The sequence below is a fragment of the Notolepis coatsorum genome (assembly GCF_963971535.1).
Source record: "Notolepis coatsorum genome assembly, chromosome: 15".
In the NCBI taxonomy this organism is placed as follows: Eukaryota; Metazoa; Chordata; class Actinopteri; order Aulopiformes; family Paralepididae; genus Notolepis; species Notolepis coatsorum.
The window spans coordinates 54,732,822-54,749,012 of record NC_140179.1 but is presented as its reverse complement, the minus strand read 5'-3'; the positions used below and the strand labels follow the sequence as shown (position 1 = coordinate 54,749,012).

Sequence of the window (16,191 nt, the reverse complement as noted above, 5' to 3'; positions counted from 1 at the left end):
AAGCTGAAGCGTCTATGCGCGGATTGTGGATATGAATTATGAGGAATCTGAATCTGTGGAATATTTAATTGTATCACTGTGATAGTGTCACACGTTATTGTGATATTGTAACTGGGATTAAAATATATGAGGAGATGCGCTGTTTGATGGATTTGATGACGTGACGTGACTTGATAAATTGAATGAGCCTTTGACGTTTTTGATGAATGAATTCGAGAAAATGCATTTATCTTTTCAAGCACTGTTATCTGATGATGAACATGAGGTGTCACTGGTATAAACCAAATGGTAATCAATTCAATGCATGTATGGATTAGGTCCGAAACAGATTAAAACCTGATTAATAGTGTAACTGCAAGCCTCCCTCCAAGCCTCTCTTTGGAAACCATGTATTTATATAGTACATAATATTAATACCTAAGCACATACAGATATCCTCATGATATAATTTGTATCTATTAGATATACTATTTGGGCTTGTTTTTATCGTTATTCTGAAAGAGCTGAACTAATTATTTTCGCTAGCAAGATCTCATTTGATTATTCATTCCATAAGCCTATACTCCCAGCAGGCACGCCCATTCTGCAATCTGTTAATAAAGTTTTAAATCAATCAATCAATGCCGTTAGAAGATCAGGATTTCTGCTATCGACACTTGCTGTCTTTTCAGCTGAGGCGGGCGCGTGCAATTATCCGGAGTCTCAAGTCTGGTTCAAATGAACGAGACTGAATCCACCTTCGAGGAACAGGAAAAGCCCGGATTCAAACATCGGGTTAATTGAATCTGGATAATGGGACTCTTGATCGACTTAGTTGAACCAGGTACGGGGAATAGGGCCCAGGTTGTCGGAATCAAAAGACACAAACTGGAAAATCACGCCGCTTTGCATTTATGCCGGTAATGAAGATGTTAAGGCTGACATACAGTAGTCTTCAGTTCCAAACACATCTTTTAGTGTAGACAGATGAATGGTGTTGTTTGTACACACCTGTGGCCACCAGTGATCTGCAATTGAAACAGCTGTCCTGTCCTAATTAGCAATTGAAAAGTCACTACAGTAGGTGCTCTGAGGCGTGACATCAAGGTGAAAAGTCACTACAGTAGGTGAGCTGACATCAAGGTGAAAAGTCACTACAGTAGGTGAGCTGACATCAAGGTGAAAAGTCACTACAGTAGGTCTGAGGCCTGACATCAAGGTGAAAAGTCACTACAGTAGGTCTGAGGCCTGACATCAAGGTGAAAAGTCACTACAGTAGGTCTGAGGTGGTGACATCAAGGTGAAAAGACACTACAGTAGGTCTGAGGCCTGACATCAAGGTGAAAAGTCACTACAGTAGGTGCTCCGAAAAGCTGTGCCTTTCAATCTGGAGACTATACTGTATACGTCTGGCTGCTTTTCTCATAGATCTGAAGTAGCCAGTGATTCGAATGTAAAAATACAATCCACAGTTTATATGGCGTTTACAGATCGCATCCCGAGGTCCCTCTCGCGCTGTCACGATACCAATGCGAGGGGACGCCGTCGACGGGAGGAACGCTTCAGCTGCATGCCAAGCAGGACTGGCGTGCATGGCGTGATCTTCTGGTGCCTCCAGCCAACCGCGTGTAACACAAGTCACATACCGCGAGGTGCAGCGGCTCACACACACAGACACACGTGCGCGCGCACACACACACGCACACACACGAACGCACGCACGCACACACACACACACCGACTCACTCACTCACAGATTAGTTCACCAAAGCTATAGTAGTACAGTCAGAACACAGCCGGTGGTGGCATGTTGTTGGACTGACATCCGCAGGTAGATTTACATTGTACACCGTCCGTTAGCTCAATCTTGAATGGTGAATTCTAGGTATGTCGCGAATATCCACAGGTGTAAAGTACTTGAGTAAATGTACTTTGTCACAATACTTAAGTACTGTTTTGGAGGATTTGTACTTTACTCTAGTATTATTAGGTTTGTATACTTGTACTTTTACTCAATTACATTTCAGAGAAAAAAAACATACTTTTTAGTCCTTACATTTAAAATGCAGACCTACAAAGTACAAATCTCGCAGGTCCAACCATTTTAATGAGTATATTTGTTTCTCTGGCCGAACTAACATTAACATTATTAATCCTGCGGCCACACTTTATTTAAAAACAGCCAATCAAATCCCCATCAATGGAAAATTAACCCGCCCATACCCATGCTGATTGGTCCTTGTGCAAGACTAGAAAGCGGGGATCTTTAAACACCTGCTATCAGAAGAATAGACTAGAATAGTCCGAAAAAAGGTTTTTACTTTAACGTTTTAGTACTTAAGTACATTTAAAAGTAGAAACTTTTTTACTTTTACTCAAGTGTGTTTTTAGCCAGATACTGGCTTTTACTTGAGTGAGATTTTGAGACGGTACCCATAAGTTAACTTAAATATACAGTACTTAAGTATAATTTCTCTGTACTTTTTACACCCCTGGGTATATATCACATATACTGTACATCAGCCCCTCCCTCAGAAGGTAGCTGGTGGCACGTGGACCTGGCAGAGCGGACTTCACCGCGCTCGAACACAACACTGCACACCGGGCAGCTCTATCTTGACTCGGGAATTCCAGGCATGTCGTGCTGGTATTTCAGGCATGCGGTGCTGATATTCCATCAGTCCGATCTCCATGGAGGACGGGGTGGGACGTGTGCGATCCCGATGTTTCGACGCGTTACCACTTGACTTGCGTGACCCCTGACAAAAAGGTCATAGGTAATTCGGGTCAAATCATCCGTCTGTCTCACATGGTGTGGACGCACTTATAAAATAGTAGTTTTATCTTTGCCCAGTGCCAGAGAGAATGGTGTGTGTGTGTGTGTGTGTGTATAACCTGTTTTCTTTTGTCTATATATAAATATACCTTAGGGATACTTATTGTGTTCTTACATCGTTATCGTATCTTAGTTTAATGTAAACAGATTCAGGGTCACAGGTGGTTTAGAATCGTTCTTTCACTTTAATGAAACATCTTCTTATATCAGTTATTGGCAAGGATTCCACATAACATCATAGTATCCGTAGCCCACGGCTTAGTAAGTAAAGCAGTGTATATCGTTTAGGTTTAAAGTTAGACATTCAGTCAACAGCACATTAATTCATAACACTTACGTATCGTAACGCTACTCATCGTAATGCTACTTAACGTAACGTTACTTATCGCAACGCTACTTATCGTAGCACTGCTTATCATAGCACTACTTATCGTAGCGCTACTTATCGTAATGCTACTTATCGTAACGCTACCTATCGTAACGCTACGAATCGTTCTATAGCATGTAATCTTCGAGCTCATGCTAATGTTAGCAGCTATCCAGTCCCTTGACAAAGGGTGACACACATAACAACATCATCAGTGTACAACGTGAGAATAGCAACGGTAAGCTAGTTCCTTTTTCTGGGTTGTTTTATTGAATGAGTTTTTCAAGACTAGATTGTCATCGACATGTTATGCACAAGATATAAACAATGTATTATACAGTAGAGGGAGAGATCGACACTATAGATGTCAGTGGGCAGAGACTGCAGCAGACATTTGTATTACCACAGAAAAACCTCAACAAACAAAAAGAAAAACGCCTCTTGTGGTAGCCAAGGAGGTCTTCATGTTTTATGGTAAATAAATACTTGTCCTGTTTTCTTTTTTTTGTAGCAGAAATATGATAAAACTGATCATACAAAACCGTTGAGACGAGACTAACTTATCACTGTAAGTTAACCCTGTTTGGCAAACATAGTCATAGTATTCTGTATTATCACTGTAAGGTAACCTGTTTGGCAAATATATTCATAGTATTCTCGGTGAGAATGACGAGTGATGCGTTTCCCGCCAATATGACACAGTGCCATTGGCCTGTTGTTTGCCTACCAAGATGTCTGCTATGATGATGATGTAATGGGATACTATAGATTATAGACCTGTTTGCTGTATACAAACATACCGTGTTCGAGCCAATCAGCAATACCAACTGAGTCACATGACTAAGTTACCCACTACCTGCGCAATCTGCTGTGCTAAAAAAGTATGACGGGGCTCTATGGAGAAACCATGACACTCCCCTGACTAAAAGTTGTTTCAAATGAAAACGGCTGGATGTCAATTTGCCAAATCAGCATGGCTGTGAGTGTGAGTCTTTCACCTTTTACATATCTAGCTTTGGCATGGATTGATTGTTTAGATCACTAGCATGGCTAACAAATGCAAATATATTGTAGTCTGCCCCGTTGTTCTGACCAGGATTACGTTAATTTTGCCCCCTTGATGCGCACGCACACTGAGTCTGATGTATACAGCAAACAGGTCTATAGGACTCACTATTTAAACAGGAGATGGTGTAACTCTACTGTTATGAATCATAATTTTGTGCCTGATGTATACAGATTTCACTTGGTTTGATCAAATAAAAGCCTGTCTCTGATAGCCACTCTTCTCCAATAAACCACAAGTTATTTTCCTGCCGATGCAAATACATTCCTAGAGGCTAATATTAGAAGTTTTACAGTATTGTCAGGTTTAGTTTTCTTTCTTTCCCTCTGGTCTCTTCTGGTATGGCTTTTTATTATAACGACATGTCTCCGATAGTGAGAATCTGATATCCTTTTTTATTTTGTCTGCATGTAATGCCCTTCAGTAAGTTGTTATTACAGTACTCTAACTCTGCCACTAGAGGCAGTGTGGGATACGGGGGGCAGTGCACTGGTCATAAATGATGATACAAGCAGAAACAATAACATGGCCTTAGAAGAGAAAAGTAACAATAGCAAAGAAAATAATAGTAACAAGGCTAATGTAGGTTTACTGTTAAGCCTTCTCTATAAAACAAAACAAAATAATCTTGTAATCTTGTAATACTGACATTATAAAAGGTGTTTCAGTTCATCAGTGTGTTCTACTCCTTTCATTCCTTCATGCTGTGATACAGTAGCTTTCCCTCCAAAAAATTATACTCAGACAATGTGGTATGAAATATGCCGTGTTCACTAAAGAAGCTGTTTTGTTTGTCTTTTTACACCGTAGTTGTTGACACCTGTTATCTTTCATTCACTGAACCTCCTGCCCCGGTGAGTAGCTCAACTAAACTAAACAACGGTGAAAAGTGAACTCAGTCGTAAAAGATTGCTATCAGTTATAGGAATGGTAAATACATATAGCACCATCTTTGTTGAAAACAAAAATAAAAAATAAAAGAAAACGCGAAAACTTGCTAATTCACAAATAGAAAAAATGACCAAATCCTACTTTTAACGGCTAACTCTACACAAGCCCTTCTTCAGATGTTACCACTCTGTTTTGTAAAGCAAGCTCGTCTATAAAAATTATTTCTAACTTTTTTCTATTTTTATTATACATGCACTTCGGTTAAAATACTTCAAAAACCCTTTTTTATTTTTTATTTGACTAGTTCGTTGGCTGTTTAGGAAAACAAGTGTAAAGAAATGAAACACAACAAAATAGCGTCTAACTATTTCATCGTTACAAACACATTTAGGCACTTAATCAGCTGAAACAAACCTCATACGGTATCTTTGTCGACAGAGCAACACAAATAACTATGTACATATATGTAAAAAGTGTTATAAATAGGTTTTAAACCATAGATACTATATACATCTTCAAATTCAGACAGTATTGGTTGTTTTCGTGTCGCTTTTGGGTGTTTCTTTGGTTTTTTTTTTTGGTATTACCCCCTCGTTGCATTCTGATTGGTGCATTGGAGCCTGGGGGCGTCGGCACCTGTTCCAGCCTCAACTCTTCTGTTCCCGGAGGGGAGGGGCTTGATGTTACCAGGAGGAGGAGGGGCTTGGAGTTACTGGGAACCCATGGGGGGAAGGGGATGGGGGAGGGGGGGGGCTCTCATTCTCGCTTTCTCAAGATGACGTAGATGAGGCCGCTGATCAGCGCCAGGGGGAACGCCGCCCAGGCCAAGATGTACGAGAAGCCGAAGGTGTCCTTCTCTGACACCCACTCCGGGCTCATCACCGTGTAGATAATGGCTCCGCTCATCACAAACAGACCTAGGAGAGGAGAGGAGAGGGGAGAGGAGGGGAGAGGAGAGGAGAGGAGAGGAGAGGAGAGAGAGGAGAGGGGAGAGAGGGGAGAGGAGAGGGAGAGGAGAGGAGGAGGGAGGAGAGGGAGAGGGGATAGGAGAGGAGAGGAGAGGAGAGGAGAGGAGAGGAGAGGAGAGGAAGAGAGAGGAGAGGGAGAGGAGAGGAGAGAGGAGAGAGGAGAGGAGAGGAGATGAGAGGGAGAGGGAGAGGAGGAGGAGGGGAGAGGGAGGAGAGGGAGAGGAGAGGAGAGGAGAGGGGAGAGGGGAGGAGAGGGGAGATGAGAGAGAGGGGAGAGGAGAGGGAGGAGAGAGGGAGATGAGAGGAGAGGGGAGAGGAGGGGAGAGGGGAGGAGAGGGAGGGGAGAGGAGAGGAGAGGGAGAGGAGAGGGAGGAGAGGGAGAGGAGAGGAGAGGGGAGGGATGAGAGGAGAGGGAGAGGGAGGGGAGGAGGGGAGGAGGGGATAGGAGAGGAGAGGAGAGAGAGTAATTGAGTGAGTATGCTATATACTGTAGGCAAACATGTGACCTAAATGGAGTTCAATCTCCAGATCAGGTTTCTGCGTCTAGAGCCCTGAGGATGGAGCGGATGCTGTGAGCAGAAAGAACTCGAACATCGATCTGCTTAAAGCTCAGATCACGTTTCTCGTCGTCCTCTCCGTGGTCTGCTCTCTGTCCGCGCGCCGTGTCCCGGACTGAGCTCTGTCTGGCGTAGGAAGGTGAGTGGGGGGCGGGGTGATTCAAAGAACTCTCTCTGCGGCAAACATTTGGGGGCCCCCTCATTTGACCTTAAGTCAGATCTCTGCTACGGCCGTTTCAGCCGTTTCCACATTTAGAGGGGCCCTCTAAAGACAGTCCTTATTTAGGATCTGGCTTGAGGGTTGTAGTTTGTCTTGAGCTTGTCTCTGTGTGTCGGCCATGAGGCTGCGGTAGCGTTTTCCTGACCACAGCAGAGAGAGAAGAGAAGAGACGATTGTTCGGATGGCTGGGCTCATGCAGCAAACCAATCATCATTCAATCCACATGAATTTGGCCTCTAGCACTCTATATCAATTCAATGACCAGCAGCCATTTTGATGTCATGTTTAGAATGTCCAGTGCACAAGATTCGAATCTCACGGTTCTATTAATTCTAGCTCTAAACACGTGGCACAGAACCAAGAGGCCGCCACGGCGCCACACCCACAGTGTCTGGCGTTACATGGCACGGTATTCCTGCTATTCAGATCCAGATGAACTGTAATTCAGACCCCCCCCCCCCCCCCCCCCCACGCTGCCGCACCCTTTTGACATTTCCACTTGTGTGGTTGGCGCGGTGCCCTGCGGCGTCACACGCTCGGGCTGAGAGGGGGCACCTGTGTTCGCCTGCCATTGTGCCCCCGGTCCCAACCCTCTGGGTTTTCCAAGCGGCACTGCGATGTTAGAGAGGCGGCTGCCAAGGAAGAGAGCACAATGGACTCTGGTCGAGGTGCCGCGTTTCAGCCAAAGGGCACCAGAGACAATAGACAAATAGAACACAACACTGTTATGAACTCATGAAGGCTGTGGCAGAAGGGTAGCTCTCTGGCATCAAGCTGCTTTCCCGTGCATCTGGCATTATCAACGACCCCTCTGGTCACCCAGCCGCAGGCCTCTTTGTCCCCCTCCCGTCGGGCAGACGCTACTGCTCTGTCACATGCTCTGCCTCTCGGTTTACTAAGAGTTACTTCCCCAGTGCTGTGCGCAGCCTGAATAACTCCAAAGGCTAGATTTGTATATTATTTTATTTTTTATTTGGTGTGTTACTAGTCAGTTTGTGGAAGTGCTGTTTCTGTGTGTCTGTGCATTACGCACTTTGATTATATGCACTTGTACTGTAAATTGTGCCTCTATGCATCATGCACTTTACTATGACATGCACTTTAGGGGATGTTGATCTTAACCTTAGCATTTGTCATTTTATACTGTCTGTGTTTTTTCTTACTGTCCATGTTTTCTGTACTGTTTCTGCTCTGCTCCTGTATTGGTTAATTTGTATGTAGACACACAGTATTGCTCTGTACCTGTATTCGAATGTGGATTCGTCCATACATAAAAAATTAAATATCTGACTACAATTTTGTTCCTCACATTTGACCCATTCACTCACACATTCACACACCGACGGCGGAGGCGACCATGCAAGGTGCCGACCTGCTCATCGGGAGCAATTAGGGGTTAAGTGTGTGTGTGTGTGTGTGTGTGTGTGTGTGTGTGTGTGTGTGTGTGTGTGTGTGTGTGTGTGTGTGTGTGTGTGTGTGTGTGTGTGTGTGTGTGTGTGTGTGTGTGTGTGTGTGTGTGTGTGTGTGTGTGTGTGTGTGTGTGTGTGTGTGTGTGTGTGTGTGCGCGCGCGTGTGTATTTCAATAGAGCCTGGCCGCGTCATTGCTTTACCCAAACGGTGCATGCTTCCGTAGGGTTAGGGTTTTCTGCTGGTCAAGGCAGAAATGGGCGCGTCACGCGATTGGGCGCACATGTCACATGACCAGAAACGTCAGTGGCCAATCAGATTCGCAAAACGCATGAACCGTTTGGGTAAAGCATAGACGCAGCCTGGCCTGAACAGATGGTGTTCTGTTTGAGTCCAACAAACACATAGACCCTGTGGTCGTTCCATCTTGCATTAGTGTATAAACTAGATACAGTAGCAATAATAAATAATAATAATAATTAATTTACATTTATATAGCGCTTTTCTAGACACTCAAAGCGCTCCCCACAACGTAACGTAGGGTGGATATTGCCTCCTTCACCACCACTGGTACAATGGCTGCCATACACTGGCACCAGGGACACATCACACTACACAATGGCTGAATGGCTCAAGAGACAGGGATTGATATCAACCAATTAAGGGGAAGGGATGATTAGGTGGCCTTGATGTCAGAGGGCTGTTTGGGAATTTGGCCAGGAACGTCGGGGAACCCCAGCTACTCTTTGAGATAGGCGCCCTGTGTTCTTTAAGGACCGAGATTCAGTCAGGACCTCGGTTTAGCGTCTCATCCGAAGGACAGCACTCGCAGCTATACGGTGTCACTATCACCGTAACAGGGGCATATACCTTTTCAAGGAATTCCAGAAGAAAAACAGCCTCATTTCCATGGTAGTGATCTGTTGTCTCTGTCTGTTTTTAAATGGGACCTATTATGACCTATTACTCTGACAACAACGACAATATTGCTATGCTATTGCTGGATCTGCTAGTCATATTTGATCTTCAACGTCTAGTCTGAAAGTTGGATCGTTCGACAGTACAGGCTCGCCCGCCGCTAGATGTACGATAATTATCGTATTTATGCGATAAAAGCAGCTTGCTTGTTACAGGCACAGAAGCAGCCCATTTTGAACAGGACCGAAACAGAGAGGGATAGAGGCTGAAGGACAAAAATATGCCCCCTTTCTTTCTTTTTTTCAACTTATTTTTTTTTATTCAGCACAAAATCAAGACAGTACAGATATGCAGATATACTTTACAACACGTTCTCAATTAGCATCATGTCTGTACCGTATCATTAAGAGACAGCTATGCTTGGGGAAGGGGCGTGGGGGAAACATAAAAAACAGGTAAACCAGAATATACTACATGTGTGGAAGAGACCACCAGTAAGTGTTGAAACAAAGACAGATTTAAGAGGTAAAAATAATAATAGTGATGATATAGGAGTGATATTAGTAGTTACAGTTTAGATGCAATCATGGTTGTATATTGAAGGCATGAGAAACACATTTGGATTAGGTAAGTATTACTGGTGAGATAAATCAAACAATTTTAAAAAGAAAATTACAATAAAATGGGAAATAAGATAGAAAATAATAAGATGAATGCCCCCTTTCTAGGTTTTCGTGAGTTTGTTGGACAGGTTCACATAATACATAAAGGTGCTATAGATAAATTGGTGTGTAGAGTAATCATTAAAGAAAATGTGCGGGTCCAAAATGAATGTTGTTTACATGTTGCATGCACGTATCCCCTCCCTACTTCCCATTTCCCCCACGTGGAATGCACCTGATTGGATTAATAACATGCAGGTGCTCTAGTGCGACACCTAGTGGCTGAATGTTATCTATAACACCTTTAAAAGTGCAGGGCCCTCATTTATCAACAATGCGTAGAAAGTGTTCTATTTCCGTTCCTACGCACGGAATTTTGAATGTCTCTACGCACAGAAAAATCTGGATTTATCACACGTGCGTACACAGCTCCTACACACACCTGCAAGTACTCCGTGTTGATAAATGCCACTTGTTCTACGCTCCGCGCTCGTGCACGATTTTAAGTATTTGCATATAGAACCACCCGTAATTAACCATATACGGTAATGAAACACCCCCATGAAATGTGGAAAAGTGGACTAAACCGAGCGTATGCGTGGGAGAAATACGCGACAGGCTGACAGACGTGTACACGCTACACGGTGATGTCGGATATGATATCTATTAACTTCCTAAAGACCATTGCTGCCTGGGCAGCGCAAACACTAATAAAGACCGTTAACCACTGTTTGGCATTGGTGTCATTAATAATAACCATGCTGGAATATGAATGCCCTTTTTCGTTTCGTTCTTTTAAAGTTCGATTACCCAGGGATTAAAGTTCTCTGTAAATTTGATTCCAAATCGCGACAGATTTTCCATCAATTTTCTACCTGCATGGTTTAATATGATTTGTAGAGGCATACAATCTATTTTGATGTAGGTATAGGTATAGCCTATATAAATTATATATGCATAGCCTACATTATGCAACAGTAATTTGCGCATAACGCAGCATGGCTCAGACATGTCACACGGAGCCCCGCGAAGCCTGCATACAGTAAACTAACTTGATCGTTAATATAACTGTTGTCCTTGTATCTTTACGCTTATGAAAACATTTAATAATATTTATAGGCTATAGGCCCTCGTTTGGCCATAATAGCCTATTCTCAAATGGCTAAATCTCCTCGCTGACGGACCCAGTATAGCCTATATCATATTCCTATATGTCTCCAAGGAATCGTGGGGCTCTGGGGAATAAAGGTTGGGAACCCCTGCTATAGCCTATCCTTTATAATGTTATAGGCTATTTTATTTACAATAGTCTATTTATGATTTGTTTCCATAGCCGGTCTCAGTTATGCTGTGGCTGAGATGGGACAGGATTAATGAAGCTGATAGGAGACTGCTTCTCGGCTACGAATTAAAGCCACGATTGAAAATAATGTACTTCCTTCTTGACAATAGCATATACTATAACAATAATACGAGAGCATACAAGAACAATGAATCTCACTGCCATCTGCCTATGTGATCAATAAAAACGTGAACTTGAATTCCATCATCATATTTATATGTTGTGTCTGTCCACTATGTTTGTTACTTTGTAATTTTTTCCCCCTATGTAAAGCGACCTTGGGTCTCTTGAAAGGCGCTATATAAAATGAAGTTGTGAAAAGTGTTGTTGGTGGTGTGTAACTTACTGGCCAGGATCTGGAAGGTTCCAGTGATGAAGAAACGTCCGCCCTTCTGCAGGGAGAAGAGCTGAATGAAGAAGAGGAAGAGAGACAGGATGCTGAAGATGATTGACAGGATCATCAGGGCCTGGACCGCCTGGATCCACTCTGCAGGGGGGGGGGGACAAGAGGAGATCAATAAATGTTGTGTGATCATAAGCAGAGGCATTCTTTATTATTCTATAATTTTTACATTTTAGATTCCACAATAACAGCTAAATTCCAAAATGTACACTAATTAAAAATGTAAATAAAAAGTAAATAACGTAGAATTTGAAAACAGACGCGCAAAGACCGAAAAAGCAATGAATGAAAGTAAGACTATGAAATATTTTTACATAATTGGATTCCTTAAGACAAGGATATACAATAACCATCTTTACATCTGAAATATTCAGCAGTGAACATTAGGTAATAATTGACATTATTAAAGGGATGTATAGCGTCCTAAATATCTTATGAATGGGGGTCAGGCTGCTGTCACAAAAGCACTTAAAGGACACTATAGGCTGCATGTCTGTTTACACTAACTAGTAGCTCCAGACAATCTGATTGGTTAATTGGTGTTCCAGCTAATGCTGATGAATAAGTGGTGCATCCATTTATTAAAGGTAGAATGCTGTCAAACCGCGACCTCCTCAAGTTCAAGTTTCAAGTTTGTTTATTAGTTGTCATAGTAAAATACAGAATACTTTTCCATGAAATGCTTTTTTCTGTATGAGCTCCTGGGATTGTGCTAGATACAAATAGATAAAAAGTATAAAATAGATCAAGTCAAAAGTACGTAAAAAAAAGTGTTCCGTCAATATACATATATACAATATACAATACAGAGTATAAAAAAAGAGTAACAGTGAGGTACAATGCAGAAATGGGATGAGGTACAACTTAGGGTAAGGTGCAATGAGGTATGGATTGTAGTGCAATCTCTTTGCTAATAAATATATAGTGTGTTAAAATGTCTAAAGTGAGTAAAGTGGGTGTTACGATGAGTGTGTGCGTGTGGATGTGTGTGCTGTGAGTGTAGATGATGGGTTGTTAAATAGTGTCATTGTCGTTGAGCATCCTGATGGCCTGGGGATAGAAGCTCCTTCTGAGTCTGTCTGTACTGTCCATGAGACTCCGGTATCGCTTGCCTGACCGCAGGAGTTCAAAGAGGCAGTTGTTTGGGTGACTATAGAGTCTTGTCCTGGCAAAATAGCCCTTCTTGGTACTGCACTTTGAATAGATTTTTTTGTTTTGGTCTCATGTGTGGGTTAGAGTTGAGTGAGGATAGGAGGGGGAGGGGTTGCCACTGCTGGCCACACCTCAGGCTCTGCCCAAGAGAGGTCTAGAGACATTCACAGTCAAATAAGTTACTATATAGTTACAGTAAATTACAATAGCAGCCTCGCTCCTATCCCCACCCAACTCCCACCCACGCAAAAACATGTGTAATACCAAGAGGAGGGCCGCTGTTTTAACAACATTACAGATTATACCTATAAATAACTGGTACATAATTTTCATAAACAAACTATTGAAAACGGGCTCCTTGCATCAGACATAATGACTCTACAGACAGTAACTCTAGAGCTGGGAGATAAAGGCTGGACTAGTGCATTCTGGTTCACCGTTATAGATCAGTGCAAAGGTATGCACCTTTTTACAATATCATTGTTAACAATATATACAGTATATATGTATTATATCCAACATTTGCACGTTGCAGTATTATAAAGTATTATTTATTAGCATATATTACAGCCCTAGATGTGATATTCTGTTTCTTAGCATAATAGCACAGCCCTATATGTGATATTCTGTTTCTTACCATATAGCACAGCCCTATATGTGATATTCTGTTTCTTACCATATAGCACAGCCCTATATGTGATATTCTGTTTCTTACCATATAGCACAGCCCTAGATTGGGATATTAAGTTTCTTAGCATATAGCACGGCCCTAGATTGGGATATTCAGTTTCTTACCATAATAGCACGGCCCTAGATTGGGATATTCAGTTTCTTACCATATAGCACGGCCCTAGATTGGGATATTCAGTTTCTTACCATATAGCACGGCCCTAGATTGGGATATTCTGAAATTATCTGAAAAACAGTGTGTTTTTGAGAGGGGAACTATGGACGAGCTAACTGGCATGTGGCCAAGCTGATCTCCACATCCTGTCTAAGTGAATCAAGCTAATAGCCAGAACATCGTTGTCTTCCCGGAACGTTTTCTTTTAATGGATCCTCAGTAACGAGGGGGGACAGGTATTCTTTCCTAAACACTTTGTGTACAATATCAATTTTCTTCTTCCAAGGCCGTCAGCCATTAACCCATTAGGAAAAAGCTTTGGGAAGACTGCTTTTAAAACAAGCCAGTGCCTCTCTCTCTCCCTCCCTCCCTCTCTCCCCCCTCTTTCTCCCCTCTCTCTCTCTCTCTCTCTCTCTCTCTCTCTCTCTCTCTCTCTCTCTCTCTCTCTCTCTCTCTCTCTCTCTCTCTCTCTCCCCCCTCTATCTCCCTCTCTCTCTGTCCCTATCTCTCTCCCTCTCTCTCCCTGTCTCTCTCTCTCCCTCCCCACCCCCTCTCTCTCCCTCTCTCTCTCTCTCTCTCTCTCTCTCTCCTCTCTCTCTCTCTCTCTCTCTCTCTCTCTCTCTCTCTCTCTCTCTCTCTCTCTCTCTCTGCAATCTGTTAATAAAGTTTTCAGTCAATCAATCGATCAATGACAAGACTGATTATCCACTGAAGACTGTGACGGCCTCCACTGGAGAAGATGTAAACTCAGTAACATTATCTGATTATGTGATTATCTTTAGTTACTGATGTTATGTGATTAGCTGTAGTTACTGATGTGATGATTACCTTTAGTTACTGATGTGATATATTTTGCCTCACCAAAATGCATAGAACATGCAGTTAAAAGTCTAAATTTGTATGTGTTCCAGTAATTTCACAGTCTATCTACATTCTATCTGTTTGTGGTCCAGTCATGGCAATTGCCCAGGAATCTTAACATCTCTAAGCAGGGTCTATTTCTTGTCTGAGGTGATGCATGTATTCCCTGGCCTATCAGGTTTCCTAAAACCATGCTATCGCTCTCTCTCCCCCCCTCTCTCTCTCTGTCTCCCCCCCTCTCTCTCCCCCTCCCTCGCCCCCCCCCTCTCTCCATCTCTATCTCACCCCTCTCTCTCCCCCCCTATCTCTCTCTCTCTCTCTCTCTCTCTCTCTCTCTCTCTCTCTCTCTCTCTCTCTCTCTCTCTCTCTCTCTCTCTCTCTCTCTCTCTCTCTCTCTCCCCCCTTTCTGTCTCTCTCTCTCTCTCTCTCTCTCTCTCTCTCTCTCTCTCTCTCTCTCTCTCTCTCTCTCTCTCTCTCTCTCCCCTTTCTGTCTCTCTCTCTCTCTCCCTATCTCTCTCCCCCCCCCTCTTTCTCCCTCTCTCTCTCTCTCCCTATCTCTCTCCCTCTATCTCTCTCTCCCCCCTATCTCTCTCTCTCTCTCTCTCTCTCTCTCTCTCTCTCTCTCTCTCTCTCTCTCTTTCTCGTATTATGTGTAACTGTATCTGCTGCTCTGCTGTTCCCTTCTAATGGTTTGTCGGTTGGTAGGATGTTGTCTTGTTGTTGTCTGTCCTCATGCATTGATTTACACTCGTTCTTTCCTGATTGAGTTGCATGTTGAAGTATGAGGTATCATGTCTGTATGTATGAGGTATCATGGCTGTAGGTATGAGGTATCATGTCTGTATGTATGAGGTATCATGTCTATGTATGAGGTATCATGGCTGTATGTATGAGGTATCATGTCTGTATGTATGAGGTATCATGGCTGTATGTATGAGGTATCATGTCTGTATGTATGAGGTATCATGTCTGTATGTATGAGGTATCATGGCTGTATGTATGAGGTATCATGTCTGTATGTATGAGGTATCATGGCTGTATGTATGAGGTATCATGTCTGTATGTATGAGGTATCATGGCTGTATGTATGAGGTATCATGTCTGTATGTATGAGGTATCATGGCTGTATGTATGAGGTATCATGTCTGTATGTATGAGGTATCATGGCTGTATGTATGAGGTATCATGGCTGTATGTATGAGGTATCATGACTGTATGTATGAGGTATCATGGCTGTATGTATGAGGTATCATGGATGTATGTATGAGTCATGGCTGTATGTATGAGGTATCATGGCTGAGGTATCATGGCTGTATGTATGAGGTATCATGTCTGTATGTATGAGGTATCATGGCTGTATGTATGAGGTATCATGGCTGAGGTATCATGGCTGTATGTATGAGGTATCATGGCTGAGGTATCATGGCTGTATGTATGAGGTATCATGGCTGAGGTATCATGGCTGTATGTATGAGGTATCATGGATGTATGTATGAGGTATCATGGCTGTATGTATGAGGTATCATGGCTGAGGTATCATGGCTGTATGTATGAGGTATCATGGCTGTATGTATGAGGTATCATGGCTGTATGTATGAGGTATCATGGCTGTATGTATGAGGTATCATGGCTGTATGTATGAGGTATCATGGCTGTATGTATGAGGTATCATGTCTGTATGTATGAGGTATCATGGCTGTATGTATGAGGTATAGGGA

General features: G+C 42.8%; 1 protein-coding gene across 2 annotated transcripts in view; it reads right to left on the bottom strand.

Annotated features, from left to right (window-relative positions):
- Positions 1-2,993: 2,993 nt before the first annotated feature.
- pmp22b (peripheral myelin protein 22b) overlaps positions 2,994-16,191 on the bottom strand; it is a 57,704-nt gene continuing 44,506 nt past the window's right edge. For both annotated transcript variants that reach the window (XM_084330313.1, XM_084330314.1), the window contains 2 exons: positions 11,560-11,700; positions 2,994-6,056 (listed from right to left, as the gene is read on the bottom strand). In XM_084330313.1, the coding sequence (XP_084186439.1) occupies positions 5,896-6,056; positions 11,560-11,700 (302 nt within the window). In that variant the 3' untranslated portion in view covers positions 2,994-5,895. The remainder of the gene's footprint in view (positions 6,057-11,559; positions 11,701-16,191) is intronic.